Source organism: Phoenix dactylifera, chromosome 8 (genome assembly GCF_009389715.1).
Source record: "Phoenix dactylifera cultivar Barhee BC4 chromosome 8, palm_55x_up_171113_PBpolish2nd_filt_p, whole genome shotgun sequence".
In the NCBI taxonomy this organism is placed as follows: domain Eukaryota; kingdom Viridiplantae; phylum Streptophyta; class Magnoliopsida; order Arecales; family Arecaceae; genus Phoenix; species Phoenix dactylifera.
Window position 1 is genome coordinate 18,752,404 of NC_052399.1, and position 18,445 is coordinate 18,770,848.

At 37.5% G+C, this 18,445-nt stretch overlaps 1 protein-coding gene across 16 annotated transcripts; it reads left to right on the top strand.

The window, feature by feature from the left end:
• The first annotated feature begins 2,383 nt into the window (after window positions 1-2,383).
• On the top strand, window positions 2,384-17,076 carry LOC103702966 (spermine synthase-like). Of its 16 annotated transcripts, none has more exons than XM_008785636.3 (13): window positions 2,388-2,555; window positions 2,626-2,751; window positions 3,513-3,730; window positions 3,842-3,886; window positions 5,313-5,389; window positions 5,468-5,590; window positions 6,772-6,876; window positions 6,956-7,028; window positions 7,221-7,292; window positions 12,074-12,269; window positions 14,863-14,992; window positions 15,167-15,241; window positions 16,815-17,076. In XM_008785636.3, the coding sequence occupies exons 3-13, from the start codon at window positions 3,544-3,546 to the stop codon at window positions 16,884-16,886; spliced, it is 1,155 nt and encodes a 384-aa protein (XP_008783858.1). In that variant the 5' UTR covers window positions 2,388-2,555; window positions 2,626-2,751; window positions 3,513-3,543; the 3' UTR covers window positions 16,887-17,076. The 16 variants fall into 16 exon arrangements, 13 of the variants coding, with proteins under 13 accessions (XP_008783854.1, XP_008783855.1, XP_026658753.1 ...); XM_026802956.2 differs by having other exon boundaries at window positions 3,532-3,730; XR_603377.3 differs by adding an exon at window positions 13,807-13,852 and having other exon boundaries at window positions 2,384-2,555; window positions 2,626-3,730; window positions 5,313-5,590; window positions 16,815-17,074.
• The last annotated feature ends 1,369 nt before the right edge of the window (window positions 17,077-18,445 follow it).

The following is an 18,445-nucleotide window of genomic DNA, read 5'->3' on the forward strand; positions in this document are numbered from 1 at the left end:
TAAGAAAAAATATGACAAAAAAAGTTTCGTCCTATATGATATCCTATGGTGCCCGCCCAATATGATATCCTATGATGCCCGCCCAATATGATTTTTGTTCTCGAGAAAGTCCTTATCCTAATTAGTAGCTCATACCTTGGCTTTTGTTTCTCTCTATTTTATTTTTCTGCTTCTTGATCTCCCCCGTTTCCAATGATGGAGTTATTTCCTTGCCCTCTCAACATTCCCAAATATATCTATAAGAAAGAAGAAAAAACTTTGTGAAACACGATAGGATGGGTAGTCATATTTTCCTTCATTAGGTACTTGATATGCGGACAAAGCTGGCATACCTACTCCTGCCCCAAGGATCTTGTTTCTTATTTTGAATGTTGAGGGCCAACTTGGAATCTCCTGAATAAAAAAACATATGAAGCACACATAATACCACTTTCCTAAGTCGTGAGGTTGCATATAGACATACAAAAAAATTATAATATTTTGTAATCTAATACAGTATTCGAAAATTATATGCCGTGATTTAATCCAGTTGGATGTTTGGTTTTCTAAAGAAAATAGATAAAAAAGTAAAACCATGATATCAAAAAATTTGACCTTAGTTAGAATTTTCGGATCTAAATTCATGATTTCCTCCTCTATAATCTTATTCATTTATTTCTTTCCCTTCCAAACTTTTTATCCATATGAAAACTAAATAAAGATCTTCTGAAATGATCTCAATTCTAAAATCTAAAAAAGTTAGTTGAGAAAAGGAATAAAATACCGACCTTGTGATTATAATAAACAAATGCTACTTATTTATAATTTTCATTTTTTTATAGTACAAATAAATCTACTTTATTAAAGAAATTAGTTGGCAAGCCTCTCAAAAAATGGTTGTTAATGTTCATCAAGAAATGGAGGGAGAAAGAAAAGCAGGTGGAAGTACTAGTCTCTTTTATTTATTATTATTATTATTCTTTCTTGTTGTTGTTGGCTCAAAGAAGCACCAGTCATCACTCTCTTTTCTCTTTTGACTACCACAATAAATACAAATAATCTTCGTACTTTGTTAGAATTGTCAAAGTGCCTCCAGAAGAAGGGGAACAAATATTGTTAACTTTGTGGTCTTGAATCCCCCCAGATATTGTCATTATATGTGGATAGCTAGATGTGGAACGGATGCACATGAAGCATTAATTATCTTGTAATGTCGCACGTAGCATAAAGTCTAAACCTCCCAATCACAATCATGATGCGCATTACCTATAAAAATATATTGTTAAAATAATAAAAAAAAAACACCATCATTTTCTCGAAAGGAACGTACTCAGATTAAAAGCAATGGCAAAAAAAAAAAAAAAAAACTCTTCGAATCCATGTGCACTTAAAAATCGATCGCTTTGGCTATAGTAGTTCCTAGGACGCAGCTCCTCATCTTTGAGGACATGTCGTGTCTGTGAATAGTAACCACTAATTGATGGCATACGTTCAACATGCACTTCCAATCAAGAGATGCGCGATGATATTTGATGGTTTTTGTCCAATCCAAAGGTACGTGGCTCTTCCAGTCCTCCCAAAAAAAAAAAAAAAAAAAAAAAAATCACTTGCACAAGATGAGCAGCAGCAGAAGAGAAAAAAATAATAATAATGATCCCGTCAACAGGCGCATTCATCTTTCGAAATATATACAAAATTTGGTAGACGTCATATTTTTGTAGCACGCCGAATGTCCTCTAGAAGCGATCGAACACCTCTGATTCCTACTGTAGAATTTATTTAATTATTTTTACTGAGTCTCTCTTTAGGATGATGCACCGAGTTTCTAGAACTCGGCATCCTCCCAAGCAATTTTGAGTCCCGCCCTCATAATTGATAACTCAAAGTTGCCCCGCTCTATCGCCATAATCACCCTAAACTCGTGATCTTTAATCACTAAGGCAACACCATGCTGCCTCCGACAGCTGACAAAGGACAGGCCTCTCGTCGTAGCACTCCTCTAAGTTCCGAGAACGTGTGGCAGCGCGGTGGTTAGCCGCGGACCAAAAAGTTTAGGTGGGCCGGGCCCAAAACCGTGGCTGTTTTTGGGTAGAGGAGACGTCGCCCTTATTTCTTTTTGGAATAATGGAGCGATACGGCGGTGGCAAGCATTCACAACCATTCCCATTCGGAAAGTTATCTACACGCTGTCAGTAGCGCCCACCAATCACGCGACGCCGTCTCTTTGATGATGAAGGAAGTCCGTGAAGGTTATTGAAAAGGAGTTCGTCGTCACGGCACTACGCTATCGTCGACTCGCGCCTCGAAGACCGAACCAAAACGGATTGAGGGCAAATCGGTCTTTTCGTGAAAAGAGGTGATGATCCCCGTCCACCTCTATAAATTCCCCCTGCCCGCTCCGACATCGCATCTCGAAAACTCGAACAGTGAGTGAGACCGAGAGAGGGAGCGGGCGGGAGCTATAAGGGTAATTTACTCGATAACGGAGAAGCATAAGGAGTTCCAAAGCGACCTACTCTTTCTCCAAGAAGGCATCTGTCGACGCCTTTCTTTCCCTCGTTCGCCATTGGAACCCGGTAAGCCGAGCCGATCGCCTCCTCCCTTCTCTTTCTCGGACTTCTTGCTGAGTTCTTACGCTTCCAATAGGGCTCGGTGAAACCCTAGGTCGTTGGTCGGCGATCTCGCTCTGGAGACGCTTCAGTTAGCGTGGCAGGGGAATCGAATCTTGATTTCTTGATTCTTGCGTTTGTGGATAACTGTCGGTTACTTCCTGTACGTGATCTTCTAGGTTTTTATGGTTTTTTCTTTTGCTGTTTTAGTTGCTCGTTTTCGAAGATTTATTGGAGTTTTCTCTCCGATTTGTCTCTCTCTTCTTCGAGGTTTCTGTGGTCGGCTGGGTTTGATTTGTTGTATCATGTCTTTCTTTCGGAGAATCAGATCGTTCTCAGTGGTGATTCATGTTTGGTTGCGTTTTTAATCTTTCGTCATTGCGATTTATGCTTGTTGGTTGCATTCTTGTTCTTTTGTCGGTGCGGTTCATGTTCGGTTTCTTTGTTTTTGAATAACGGTGAGGGACTCTTGATTTCTTGATTCGTATCGTGGTTGCTAGTCAGTTGCTTCTTTATTTTTATGTCGGGGTTGATTGTGATATTAGAACATCTTTTGCTGTTTTTGTTGCCTGTTTCGGAAGATTTTTTTGAAGGTTTCCCAAAATTCGCTTTTGTTTGTCTAGATTTCCATGGTTGGTTCTCATTAGAGTCTTTGATAAGTGTCCAGTTTCATTCTTTTTGGACAATGGCTAGAGGCTCTTGATTTCTTGATCTGTAGCGTTCTGGGTACTTTTTTCAGTTGCTTCTTGAGGTCCTTTCAATGGAGATGATTTTGATTCTTCCTGAAGATTTGAATTTTCCCAAGATCTATATATGTTCTTCTAGTTTTCTCTGCTTTTTTCCTTTTGGTGTCTTCCTTTTGGGAAATAAAATCTTTCTTCCGTGTAGCTCATGCTCGTTTGCTTTCTTTTCTGACTTGGTGAGATACTTGAAACGGCAAAAGGAAATAGAATACATGGAGGGAGGTGGCGCAGGAAAAGATTTGGATAGGATGCAAGAAACAAATGGAAGTGGGGGAAATGGCTCCGTAAAGGTCATTCCTCCTTGCTGCTTAAAGGCAAGGGCTTCGGTGCCAGAGTCTGAGGCTAAATGTCATGCTACTGTGGTATCAGGGTGGTTCACAGAATCTCGGTCATGCTCGGGTTATTATCTGTTATTTGTATCTGAATTTTGTTATTATCCTGACAATGATGATAGGTATATGAGGTGGTTTAATTTACAGTTCTTTTTTCCTTGCTATGGAATTGTTGCAGGTAAAGCTGGCAAGGTCTTGTTCTACAATAATCCTATGTGGCCAGGTACCCTCTCTTAAATTTCATGTTCAGTGTGTGCGCTTGTGTAGTTTCTATATACACATCTATGTATATATGATATATACACATCTATGTATATATGGTTTTTCTAGTCATGGACTTGCTTGACCTGACTCAGCCAATAACCCCACAAATGCCAAAAGCATTCAAAACATGTGAGGAGTATCTGGACCATATCCTCATCATACTGAGACCCTTGCCATTAAGTAAATGAATATTTATGCAAATTGTTTGTTATTTACTAGGTTATATTCAGGTTCTGGTATGATACTTCTACAAGATGTGGCATTCCTACCCTAAGAAATTATTAATTCTTCGCATGACGAGGCATGCCTTGAAGTTTTAAGATATTTATATTCAATTGGAGCCCTGCAAGGATGCTGAGGTATCAGATATACCTGGATACGTATTTGTGCTTGGCTTGTTTCTTAGTTTAGGATATTTATATTCTCTAGGAGCTCCTCAAATGTTCTAGGGAAACTTTCACTATGATGGACATTAATTTTTGAATTTTCAAACTCATTTTGTTGAACCATATTTTTAGATTGTTTGTCCTTTTGGATAAGGATTGCTTAAGTTCTGAATTGGTCTACAAAGTTAAGGCTTCCTCTAGTCCTCAGCCTGGTGAGATATTCATCTTATGTATTATGATCTTGATTATGTATGTCCATGTCTGTGATATGATTTTTTCCCCTCTAATGAAGATAGCCATAACATCCCTAATTGACTTGATTGCACTTTATAGTTGGCAAGTTAGTATGCATTAACTCCTTTTTTGACTATCACTTTTCATAGTTGGCCTTATATTGGAGTTACCAAATCTTTTTTGTGTTTTGTGGTGATAGTCCAAGGATTGCCATACCACCCCGTATTGCTAGATACGGGGCATATCATACCATACCGAGAGGAAACTGGTACAAAACTCAATTTTAAATCGGTACAAACCCCATACCGCCTTGTACCCCATTCCATACCGCCTCATACCGAGGCGTACACCGACCTGTACCGAGGCGTACCGAACGTACCGACCTTTATTGAGGCGTACCAAGATAAAAATTGAGAAAAGTGGTTGAAAGCTATTTCGGTACATGATGCGTATCGTACCGTACCGAACCTGTAAAATACCGATATGGTATGCGGTACTGAGATTGCGGACCTTGGGTGATACCAATCTGGCATGATGTCTATGCATAGCTTAAACCATTTGCTCTGTTGTCTGCAAAAATAGGTTCAATATGAACTTTAACGTTGAATCTTTTTTGCTTGATACTCCCTTGTATTGTAGCATTATCATTTGCTTTGTGCATATATGAGATTTCTTTTGTGCATTACAACATATTACTCAATGTTGACCTATATCGAATTGTGAATTCTTATATCTATTCCATGTGAATTTAATTGCTGCATACAGGAGAAACTCATTCCTTGGAAGTGGAGAAGATTCTATACCAGGGGAGGTCAGAGTACCAAGAAATATTGGTTTTTGAGGTTTTTCTTAATCTTGTTTGTAGACATTTAACTATCTTGAATATTTTGAGCTCTCTTTTATGCTGCTTTCCTATGCAGTCTAAGACATATGGAAAAGTGCTTGTGCTTGATGGCATTGTCCAGCTGACGGATAAAGATGAATGTGCTTACCAGGAGATGATTGCCCACCTTCCTCTGTGTTCAATTCCATCCCCCAAACATGTAACTTTACTGTTCTAAGCCTTTCTTTGTCTAATTACTTTTGGTACTTGATAAATTTTCAAACTGCGAAAGACAGCATGCTGCACTTGTAGCTTCCATGGTTAGGCACTTGCATGGTGTGACATCACATTTTACCATCTGTGCTTTAAGCTGATATGCCTTTGTTTCTCTATGTTAACATTACAAGTTAATGTTAAGATCATGCATCTATTAGTTCACTTGCCACTTCATCTATTCAGTATCAGTGGGACTTGTTAGTAATTCTTTCGTTTCATATTTCTATAGGAAGAACAAAGAGGTGAAGAGAGAAGGTGATGGTGATTTCATGCTAATGCTAAGACTGTTTGTGCTTGATGATGATATTCACTTTTTTCTCCATGTTAACATTAGAAGGTTAATGTTAAGATCATGAATCTATTAATTCACTTGTCATTGCATCAATTCACTATAAGTGGGACTTGTTAATAATTCTTTTGTATCATATTTCCATAGTAAAGTCAAAGAGGTCGACAATAGAAGAGAGAAGGTGGTGGTGATTTCTTGCATTAGATGGAGGTTTTTTCCACCCACCTTACATTTGTGGAGAAGGATATTTGTTCTAGTGCTATTGGACATGCTTCTGAGCTTTTATAATTGATTTACGTTAATGAGCACATCAACTTCAGTTACACATCATCTTGTTGTAGGTTATTCTAAGAACATTATGATAATGATACATTTTTATAGGTATATTATAATTTTGAAATTGTGTTCATGACGATCTAATGTTTTATTATATGAAAATGATAGTGATAACAAGAATCAATGCAAAGAGAGGGTGTGAAATGCTGTTCCAAGTTTCAATGTTTAAAGATTTGATAGATTCGTAGATGGCATATGTTGTTCTAAAAGTTTCTTTAGGCATGGGCTGTAGCTTGCTGGATTTATTTAGCTCTCTTGTAATTTGAGCTGACATAAACTAATAAGTGGTTTAGAAGTAGGCAGTTTGATTCTAGATGGCAGAATGGACAAAGGATCCAGAGATCTTGAGGTAAGGTTGATTATATGTATGGCATTTTAGTGAATTTTTTTCTTGTTTTTGTAATGTTAAAATGTCTCTTATCCTGTGTTAGCACTGATTTTTACAATACAAATAGCAATTATTCATGCTATGACAAGCTAAACAAGACTATTCAATGCAGGTTTTAGTCGTTGGAGGTGGTGATGGTGGTGTGCTTCGAGAAGTTTCTAGACATAGTTCTGTGGAGGTCATAGATATTTGTGAAATAGATAAGCTGGTGATAGATGTGAGTGTGTTAGGAATTTCTTTACCTTCTCATGTCACGGATATTCTCTTTTGTGGTTAAATATGTATGTGTTATGCAGGTTTGTAAAGAATTCTTCCCACATCTATCTGTTGGGTTTGAGGATCCTCGAGTTCGACTTCATGTTGGTGATGGTATGTTAAGAAATTGGCATATGCATGCCATTAATTGAGCAGTTTGTATTTATGGCATTGCTGTGGTTGGCAATTTGCGTCAATGTGTACTGTTATTATGGAATGTGAAGTCATATAAGCAATTAGTTTCTAGTTGCAGCTTTACCTACTTATGCTTAACATTTTCCTGGGTAATATGTGGGCTTCTTACAGCTGTTGAGTATATGCAAAATGTTCCTGAAGGGATGTATGATGCCATCATTGTTGATTCCTCTGATCCAATAGGTGAGCTGCAGTTACCACTTCTCTTCAGGTAAATTTTATAATGGTGTTATAGTTCATCTAGAAATCATTGAGGGTGAAAATTTTCATGTCTAGATGCTAAATCTTTAAAATATTATCTTTGCTTAGAAGAAATCACTTCTTATATCGTTGCAACAGGCTGCTCAAAACTTAAATGATCTATTAGAAGGCAATAGCCAATAATTTATATTCACAGACGTACAAAGCTGTCAGTATTTTTACAGGGGTAGTGGAATTATTATTACACATAGATGTACAATGTCAAATGGTATCATTCAGTTAGGTAATCACTAACACTATTAGATATGAATGTACAAGTGCTGTTCCCTACCATGCTGTTTTATATGTGCTCCTTATCTTTTTATTATTTTGCATGTAATTGAATTATTGTTTTTTAAAATAATCTGGTCGGCCTTATTGATGATGTTCCCACTTGTATAGGTGCTTAAACTTTATATGGTCTGTATCTAGGCTGTGGGATGTTCCTCCTTCAGCCAGTCACATAGTAATATTCGGTCGTTTGTAACGCTTCATGATCTCTGTTATATAGTTGCTTAAACTTCATAAGGTCAACACATCTAGGTTGTGGGATGTTCCTCCTTTGGCTAGTATAGTATTGTGTTAGCTTTCCTTTTGGTCTTCTGTAACCCTTTATGATTAGAGGGAGAAAGGTTCTCCATCTCGGTACTGGACCCCGTACTGGTGCCACACTAGCAGTGTCGGTACGGAATCTTTTCGTTGTACCAAGTGTTAGTACGCCACCTATATTGTGTATCGGTACCGAACTGGTACAATATGGTACGCACAATACTGCCTGGTTCGAGTCAGTACGATGAACCATGAGAGGGAGAATCCACCATTTATTTGCTAGTGATATCCATCTTTTTTTTGTAGGTCACATCGGGCTTTTTTCTCCCAAACTTTTTGAGGTCCAAGCAATCTTATGTGTATTGACCCATTGAGATGTTATGAACTTTATGCACATCGTGCCTTTTCTCTTCAATTTAATGACCTTATATGCGAGAAATCCTTTGCTCGACCTATCATCTTCTGTTGAAAACTTGCACAATCTTGTCTCCGATTCACATCTCAATCTTGGATGGCATCATCCATTGCAGCATCTTCATTCTATTGTGTTTACTTCAAGCTGATTTTTTTTAAAAAAAAACATGTAGTAGGGTTTTCCTTATATTTTTCTTTCCACCATCATTTTGGCTCCATAGTGGAACTCTATTTTCTTTGTTGGTATGATTGTTGCACCAATCAGTGATTCTTGGTGGTGCTTCATAACTTCATGTTTCATTGTGCATTGCCATCTGGACTTACTTTTTTATTTCATCTCCCCTTGTTGGTGCCTTCATTGAGATTCATAACCTTCATTTCCCTGCCTAGAACAAATCATTGTTCAATTACTTGTCAACATCAATAGCATGCATATTGGTGACATCATCTGTTCTGTTGAAATTGCATGTCATTGTACATCATTCAAGCTGACTTTGCTAGCCGGCTAGCTCTGTGGCCAGCTGACTTTGCTAGCTGCTTCATTCTACTGGCATGGTTCTATCAACCCTTTCATGTTGCAGCTCTGTGGGGTACGTCATTCTTCCAGTAGATCACGTAGAAGCTGGGTTCCCTGCTGTGCTTTGACACCAACTGTGACATACATGCAAATAGGGGTGTAAAAGGGCTGAACTTGAGCGAGCTGACCCCAGCTCCAGCTCGGTTTGATTGACAACTAGGCTGGGTCGAGCTCAGCTTGAGTTCAACTGCAGCTCAGAGAACATGGCTTGAGCATGGGTCATTTAGAACTTGAGCTTGCTCGATTAGCTTGATTGCTTTTTTTTCGGAGGGGGGGGGGGGGTTGCGGTGCAAGATCTAGGGCCATCAATCAAGAAATGTGGGGTGGCCACGGATATGACAAAGGTGGTCATGGTGAGGCGGAGCTCTAAATGGAAGCGAAGCTGGGGTGATGAAGGGGCTGAGAAGATCTAGTGGCCGGTGAGATCGATGACCTGCAGAAATCAAGGAGATTGTTGGCTGGAAGTTGGTGACACAGAGATGAGATCTTATGGCTTGCTGCTGCTGCCATTAGAGAGTGTGAGAGAAGGGAAAGGAAGGGGAAGGGAAAAAATAATGGAGAGAAGAGAAAGATTAGAGCTGATCTTGGGTTTCCCCTCTTTGGATCCCCTTTTTTTAAAAGGATTTTGGTCTCAACCATTGGTCTTGATTCCAGTAGATGGGAAAACTAAAACTCTGATATAACTTGATCTCCTTCAAGTTAATGATCTTAACTCTTAGACATCATCTGTATCTGAAATACTTTTATATTAGAAATAAAAATAACAGAAAATATAAAATATATATTTGAGCTATATTGAGATGATTATAAGCAAGGGTTCGCTGTACTGTACCGAACTAGGCGGTATGGAGTATATTGTAACGTACCGGTTTGGTACCGGTATACAATATGAGGGGTGTAATAACACTCGATACGCCGAATAGGCTCTGAATTGTACCGTACCGACACAGTGATAATGTGGTTTCGATACAAGGTATTCATTACTGAGACGGCTTATCTTGATTATAAGCGAGCGGTCCAGCTTTTGTTTTGCTTGCTTATGTTGAGCTCATAATCTTTGCTTATATTCAGCTTATACTAATTAAGCAAGCTTATTTCCCTCTGAATTATGAGCCGAACATGAGCTGCTTACGAACAGCTTGCTTGTTTGACAACCCTATATCCAACTGCCTTTGCTGTCTTATTCTGCTTGCAACGTAAACAATTATGCTCCATTTTGCTTCTTCAGTGCCATCTTATCTCACCTATAGCGATCTTAGTTTTGATCACTTGATTCTATTTTTCTGGTAAATCACTTGGGTATGTAAATGCTACTCAAGCGGCCTTGCTTTGGTTTGACACACTATGACATCTATCCAACTGCCTTAGGTGTTTTTGCAGCTTATGTGGTTTGTGGGTATATGTGGCTACTATTTTTTAATTATTTTAAAATAAGTATAATATATCAAGTACAATAAAAACAAAAAAATAATATATTACTGGGCTCCCTCACTCCGGCCTATCCGATGAAGTTTCTCCCGTAGAAGACAGCTTCATTTCCAGTAGAAGATCTTGCTTGCCAAACTATCTCCCCGGTATATCTATCAATCATTGGGAAAACATCTCTATCCACGGGTACTAACGTTTATCCATTGGAAGGCAACTTCAAAATCTTAGACTTGTAACGGACTCCGTCCACGCTCAGTAACACCTGTTGTTGGGTCTGTGCTCATAAGGTTGCCCATGACCGAAAGACCGATCGCGACACAATTGTCAGATTAGAACTGTCTCAGTTGGAGGGTGCCAACACTTGGTCTTAGATCCTCTTTTCGTAGCGGCCAAAGCAGTAAGCAGTAGTTTTCGCTTCGTTTTGAGTTGAGTTCCTTTCTACAGGGACGCCCAAGCAGCGGGGATATGTCAAGTGAAAATGGAGATTCAAAAAAGGTTGGAACTATTTGAACACGACGTTTTTTGGGGAGTCTGAGGATCCTTCGATCCGTCCGATGGGACGCTCGATATAAATGAAATGTTGGCCTCTTCGCTTCAAATGGTAGGGTAGCCGGGCGATCCGTTTTCTTTTCCTTTTCTTTGAAATCAGCAACGGACCTTATTTCTTCAACAATAGAAACACGTGACATATTTGCAAAAATAGAGATTTTAGGCGCAATAGAAAGGAATGCTGTCACCGGGGTGGGTGAACCCTCATAGATATCAGGTGCCCACATATATTGAGTCAAAAGATATTAATAACAATATCTATGAGGGTAAATTTTTGTGGATCAATAATAGCAATATTAATAACAATAACAGCTAATAATTAGTGCTTATTACTTGACTATGACATAGTCAATATTTTATCACTATTAATGCTTGTATTAGGCCTACCTGAAACCCATATCAAACCTAATCATCACCTCATGGCCCACGTAAGAGTGGGCTATATATGCAGCTCCAGAATGCAATGGGCTCACATATGTAGCTTTATGATACTAAGCAGGTTGTATATGCAATCATGCAATGCTAAGCTGACAGTTTTTTTTCCTTTTTATAATATATGCTGTATGAGTGCATGTAGTATTGCATATAGGCAACGCAGGCAGTCAAGAGACCGCATGTCCTGTGCAACAATATGCACTGCATTTTACAACACTTTTTTTTTTCAAAGATACATCATTGTTTTTTTTTTTCTAACATGAATTCTAAGTATATATATATTACAGCATAAATTTATTTGTTATACTGTCTTTCTTTGCTACTTTTATTTTTGTTGTATTAGTATCTTTATAGTGTATATATGTATTCTTCATATATGAGCCTCCAAATGTGCTGCCATGCTCGGATGTCATCTCTTACGTTTATTGGTTTAATGCCCTTATGAAAAAGTTCATCGAGTTCAGCACTTGCTCACCGAAGTCATTTTGAAAGAAAGCATCTTTATTGTGACTTCAATAATTTATTTTTGAAATGGTTCCAATAGTCTTCAATTAGTTATATAGACGACTGCATATCCACATGCGACTAGAACAGCCAAACCATGGTGCTCCCTGGCACCTTCATAAAAGCATGTTACTCTATGCAACTGAAGAAGTCTGGAATCAATGTTTTCTTGCTTTTCCTTTTGTGCTTTCTTTAATGTTATGTTTCTTTTTTCTAGTACATTTATCATTAGTGTTGCACACTGAACCTTCCCCCCATTGATTTACAGGGCCAGCTCAGGAACTTGTGGAAAGGCCATTTTTTGACACAATTGCAAGGGCATTAAAGCCTGGTGGTGTTCTTTGTAATCAAGCAGAAAGCATGTGGCTGCATACCCATCTTATTCAGGATATGCTTTCTATTTGTCTTGAAACATTTAAGGGTTCTGTCCGATATGCCTGGACAAGTGTACCCACATATCCTAGGTACTTTTACAGTTTTATTTTTCTTTTTTTGAGAATAGTTTTTGGTTATCTTTATCTGATCCTCAGAAGCTTTCGAACATGATGTTTGGCACAATGGCGGTTACAATAATGTTGCACTCTGTTTCTCTTATGTCTGTAACAGAGTGCCTGGTTCCTCCTGAAGCTTTTGATATCAGGAGTCTACTTCAGGTTGGGCATAGATAGACTTAACACTTGGACAGAAGTCTCCATTAGACAGTTTGGTATTGCATACAGCACCCAATCATGTTAAATGATTACAACGTGCTGATTTTGGTGCATGAAAGTGGGCAAGGGCTCTATGGATGAATGGCATCCATGTCTATGTGATGCCTCTTATAACTTAGTGACTGAGGTAGCCAAGCATCCATATAGCCCCCAAGTGTAGCCTTATTACAAGTTTGATATTGAAGAATAATTCAGCTAGTGATAAAATCTTGAATTTAGGAAAATGTAAAAAAATATTAATATGGAGAGTTAGATGGTCACGTGGATGGGAATTTAAGAAAGAAGAATGCTACAATGGTATCCTGGTACTCTGTCGCCAAGCAATAAGCATAGGTTGACAACAACAATGATGACATTAGCAATCACTTATCTGTGAACATTTGCTGATTAATGAATTCTTAGTAGTGAATGTTTCATGAATATGTTAAAATTAATTTGTGAATAGTTCAAGAACCAACCTTTGAATTATTTGAAGGTTTTTTGATTGTCTAGTAGTATATTGTATAAATTGTTTAGCAATGAGTTGAAAAATTGAAAGTATTGGGACTTTTTATGTAGCAACATCTCTCTTTTTCACCTGAAGGAAAACTTTCATTATGATTATTTGTTCTCGTCATCATAAATTGTAACTTGCTGGATTATTTGCCATCTTGTTATGCTATACTGTACTAGCTAGTGTATCAATTTGAGATAATTTCTTTACAACTTACTTAAACATTCTAACTCTTTTTTTTCCCCTTAATTTTGGGGGAAGGGATTTGCTATCAGTTTGAACATGTAATCTTGTTTATATGATTTTATCTTTAAGATGTGTTCCCTGGAGAGAAAGGTATATTAAGTTTTCCGCAGGGGAAACTTTTCTAGTTTATTTGTTTTTAATCCTGTGAAACATATAGACTGACTTATGACTGCTTGTATGCTAGCATTTTGTTTGTCTCTGCAATTTTTTTCAGCAGTTACATGTAAATGTTAAATTTGAAAAGAAAAAATTTCGGGTATCTGTAGGGAAACAATAACCATGATACTCCTTATCCAACTGGTTGGCTCGTTCAAATCCTCCTACCCCTTTAATTCCTAATATGGGCAGCAGTCACTGTCAATTGTAGTAGCAAAATCACCTTTCACTGATGCTATCTGCATTGTCTTCGAGTTCTCTCTTACTAATATCTGGTCCTGCTTTTCAACTCCAAGTGTTTCTCTTTACGTGGCTCTGTAATCTCAAGATTGCTACTGAACAGTTTGTAATAACAAAAGAATAGTTGGCTAACTCATTGAAGTTGATGATGGTCAGCAATCGTCTTCGCTCCTTGTAGCCAGTGGCTGATCCAGGATATGATGTAAGTTGGGACAATCCTGATAACTACTGTTCATGAATACATCCAACATAAAAGTTTTTTTAGAGGAATAACAAAATTATAAAAAAATACATCTCATTAAAATCTATTGAAGTGTTCATTTAAATAATACAAGCAAGCCAGTATAAGATAGAAGTATAAAATAATAAAGAAGAAGATAAATGAAAAATAAATTGATCCCTAGTGAGAAGTCTGTAATATTTCACCGACCACTGTTTCTTGTATGTATAACATTTTAAACAAAAGCTCTAACCAAAAACAGTGCAATGACTATATATAAAAGAAAAAGTTAAACATGCACAAGGGAAACAATAATAATAAGATAAAATGAAAACGACGAGCCCTCCTCTCTCTCTCTTGGAACTTGGTAAGGGCATATGACTGCAAGAAGCTTGCTGCCTCTTCACAGGTTCTGTTTTATCTCCTTTATTCCAAGATGGTTGCCAAGTTATCCTGAACCGGAAAGCCAAAAACGGGCAGATCATGATCGGGTTAAGAAAAAAAAAAGAGTCATTGTTAAGGGATGAGGCTAAAAGAATACTAACTCTCTTTATCTATCAAAAATCTAATGGCCCAAGATTTTTACTCGGCATTTGAAAAAAAAAATCATATTATAAGTTGGTTCTTCGTTCAGAAGGAACCAGTAAAGTTTCCCACTTGAGATCATGCATATCTAAATGAGAATCATGATTTAAATAGAAAAGTTTGAATTAACTCCAAAAGAGATGAGTAGTTGTGGACTGTTACAGCTACTCCAAAAGTTTTTTTCCCCTTGACTGCCATGATAGGAGTGCATGACATCAGTTAGCAATAAAATGGAGCAAATAGCACTCTCAAATATCTGAGACATTTCTCCAATCCAGGGGGCCAACTGCACCCCCAACCCCCTGGCTCCACCAATGTTTGTACCTTATGAGACAATCTTAGCAATATGGAATGGCTACAGTTTAGATTCGCTTTCTTTGATGTTTCTATGTTAAATGTAAATGCAGTGGTGCAATTGGGTTTTTATTATGCGCAAAGGATGGCCCGCCAGTTAACTTCATGAACCCTATAAATCCAATTGAGAAGCAGGAACGAGCAATCAAGGTTGGGAGAGAGGTCAAATTCTATAACTCAGAGGTATTGTTATTGTTAGGAACGGTTTAAAATTTCCATTAGCCATAATTATAGTTTCACTGGCTTCTTGCACTTTCTTTTTATTTCTTCTTTCTAAATTTTAAGTGATTTGGCTGGCTGCTCATAAAGTTAATATTACATGGCATCAAGTTGGGTAACCTATTTGCTGTTTTTCAGATGCACAAAGCTGCATTCATCTTGCCATCATTTGCAAAGAGAGAGATAAATGCTGTTTATGCTTCTTCAACAATGGTAAAATTCTCATAAATTGCCTTGTTTTGCTACTCCTGCCAGATTTTTATTTTATTGGTGCATGGAAAATCATGGACTGATGACTTGAAAATGTCTTAGAAAGTTCAATCTTTGACGAGCTTTGTTATGTCAACTATAAATATGATAACTTGTCATGGGGTGCTTTGCTCAAAAAAAAAAAGACATTGGATGCAAATCATGAGTGCAACAGACTCCTATTGAGTGTTGGCTTTCTTATATAATAACAATCATTAAGGTTCCTGTAATGTTATCCGGTATTTTGCTTTTACCCTAATGGTTGAGACTTAGGATATTTGAAGAAATAGATTAAATATACCAAGGTAGTTCTTTTTCCTGAAAATTCAAAGTCGAATCTTCTCTTTTTCAACATTATTTCCTTTATTGATTTTGAAGCGGAAAATATGCATTTCAAAACAAACATAATTGAAAAATGATTCTATAAGAGAATGATTTGAATAGTAGCTCTCAGGTGATGCCAGGAAATGCTTTTTATTTAGAGGGGTGGCTGGGTGGGGGTGGGTTCAACTGCTTTATGTGTTAAAGCAGAAAACATGCATTTTTAAAACAAACACAATTGAAAAGTTCTTCTCTGAAACGAATACTTTGAAGAGTAGCTTCCGGGTGATGCTAGGAAATGCTTATGGGGGTCCTCTGCTTTGCTTGTTGAATTTTGTGCTTTCCCCCATTTAGTGGTAACATTTTTTTTTTTTTGTCTTATTTCCACTAGTGGTACATGCGAGTTGTATGGTTCCCAGTATAACCACAACTTGCTCTGATAGGCCTGAGAAGAATGTCATATTTTGACTTGACGGTCAGGTCAAATCCTGAAAATAAGAATCAGAGCACCGCCACCCCCACCAAATCCTCAGGGCCCCAGGCGTGCATGTGCATGTTTTCTTTTCTTCTCTTCCTCCATTCTTGAGCCCTTTCCAAAATCTAATTTCTATCATTTTTCTTAACAAAAACACTTCTAGACCCTTAGAATGCCAGTGTCCTCTACTTCTCTCCCCATCTTTCTACTTTTCATTTCTTCTTTGCTCTTTTGTCCTTTCTTTTCTTGCTAATATATAGGAACCAGGGTTATCACATCCCGTGTCCGTATCAGATATTGATGCTCGTCGGATACTTTTTAGATACATGTTCTATAGTTATATTTAAGTATCTTATTTTTCAAAATTAAAAAATATTCCAAGTACTTCATGTATACACTCTATATACTTCCCCGATACCTCCGAAAATGAGAGGTTGAGGATTAATTTTGTAGTATACATTAATATCAAAATATAAAGTATGAATTATGGTCTATGAGATAATGACTAATTATGAGCTTGTAAAAGTTAATATTATGGTGTAAATTATGGATGTGCGCATGCATGTATTCTAGCCATATCATACGAAAAAGTTTACCTTTATATTTAGTGTGCTACAAAACTTATTGAAATTTCCCTATACCGCTGGTCCAGAACTTCTGCTGTTACAATCCTGAAACTATGACATGTTTCCTTTTTTCAAAAAATGCATCACCATTTCATCTATTGCTGTATTGTGGCAGGTGCAATTGAAACAGGCTGATGACATGTTGAAGACAAATGCAGCAGCAGAAAACGCAGACCTCACTTCCTAGGACCTGGTAAAATGGGTCAAGTGTATTGTATGTGTAGCGATTGAGTTGGGAGAGTAGAAAATGCCAAGTAGGGGACTTCATAATACAATTGGAGACGTATATTGCCATTGATAAATGAACTTATGATGTATCTTGTGACTAGGCCAATGTGAATGAAAAAAATAAATTTGACATTTTTCAACAAATTAGATCAGCAGATATAAGTGGGTTGCACAATATGCTCATGTTATCATATGAGATCTGTTTTCTGTGGTCCTGGCCATAAAACATGAACTTTATTCTTATTCGGGTGCATAAAATTGTGCACAGCCATTTTATGGACTTGCTAAAACAGTCACGGAGACTTGCTACATGTTCAACTTTTTTCAATGCTGGCAGTCTATGCTAAATGATGATTCTACTGCTGCTGCTTCATTGAAGGAACTAGCGGTTATTCCGATTCCTACTCCTAGTAGGCCACCCACTCATCCCAACAATCCCAATTCAGGCCGACAATTATTTTCATAAGTCGGAAAAGTGTGATTCTTTAAAGAATTTTCTTTTTTTTCTATCGTCAGAATTGATTCTGCCTATACTTCAATGAAAGCTCCTCCTAGATTAAATGTGAAGTTTGATTAAGTGAAAAATTATACAATGACATGTAATTTTGTTATTTGAGGTCTATTAATGGTTCTGGCAATTCTATGGCATCAAACAAGCTTATCTTATTGACTAATTCCTTGCCTGTTATTTCTCATGGTAGATGTAGTTTTTATCTATGGTTTTGTAACCGTGGTAGTGTTAAATTTTTGTGCACCAAGTTACCGTGAGAGTAAACTGGGGGGCAAAGTTTGACCTTGTAAAATTCAAATAAAATATGCATGTGAAATTGAGTAGCTAAACAGTGCGTCGGAAAAAGGTATGTAATTATGTCTTTATCTTAGAAATTCTTCCTGTGTAAAATTGACAGCCTTACAGAATTTTGTATATGGAGATGTTTGTCATGCAGCATGTGCAGGTTTGCTGGTTCCAGGCGTTTGATCATTCCCAGTCTCCAAGACTGATAAAGAAGTTGGAGCGGCTAAGAGATGTGTGTAAACTTTAGAAGATTCGAAATTAGATCAACAGGTCGATCTAGGCAATGCAAGTTGGCGAATATCCAAATCAAATACGAACAAGATTTGAAATTAGATCCCATATCTGATTCAGGTTAAAACAAAATTCAACGTATATATGGTGCATTTAGATTCTGGTATATATTGAGTGCACGTGGATATTAGGTACTCATCTATGTGATACCATGCCACGCCACTATATTTGTTGATCTGTTTCTTATTTGACAAGGTGTCTTATCGGTGCCTTGGTGGTCTCATCCCTTTGAATTTCACGAGTCTTTTCCTGTGACGTTATGCGAGGAATGCAGCTGGTTATCTAGTGATCTAGTAATGACGTAGAAGAAATGATTTGTATGGTGTCCTAACATTTTTTCGGATGTAAACTAATATATATTGAGATTAGCTATAATGTGGTTAAATGTATAGGTTTAACATAATGTAGAGTCCTAACATTTTTTCAGACGC

Coding starts and splice junctions, on each gene's coding strand:
- LOC103702966 (XM_008785629.3), top strand. CDS start 3,349: ATGGAGATGATTTTGATTCTTCCTGAAGATTTGAATTTTCCCAAGATC. Junction 7,293..12,073: donor TGATTCCTCTGATCCAATAG/GTGAGCTGCAGT, acceptor ATTGATTTACAG/GGCCAGCTCAGGAACTTGTG. Junction 14,993..15,166: donor TCAAATTCTATAACTCAGAG/GTATTGTTATTG, acceptor GCTGTTTTTCAG/ATGCACAAAGCTGCATTCAT.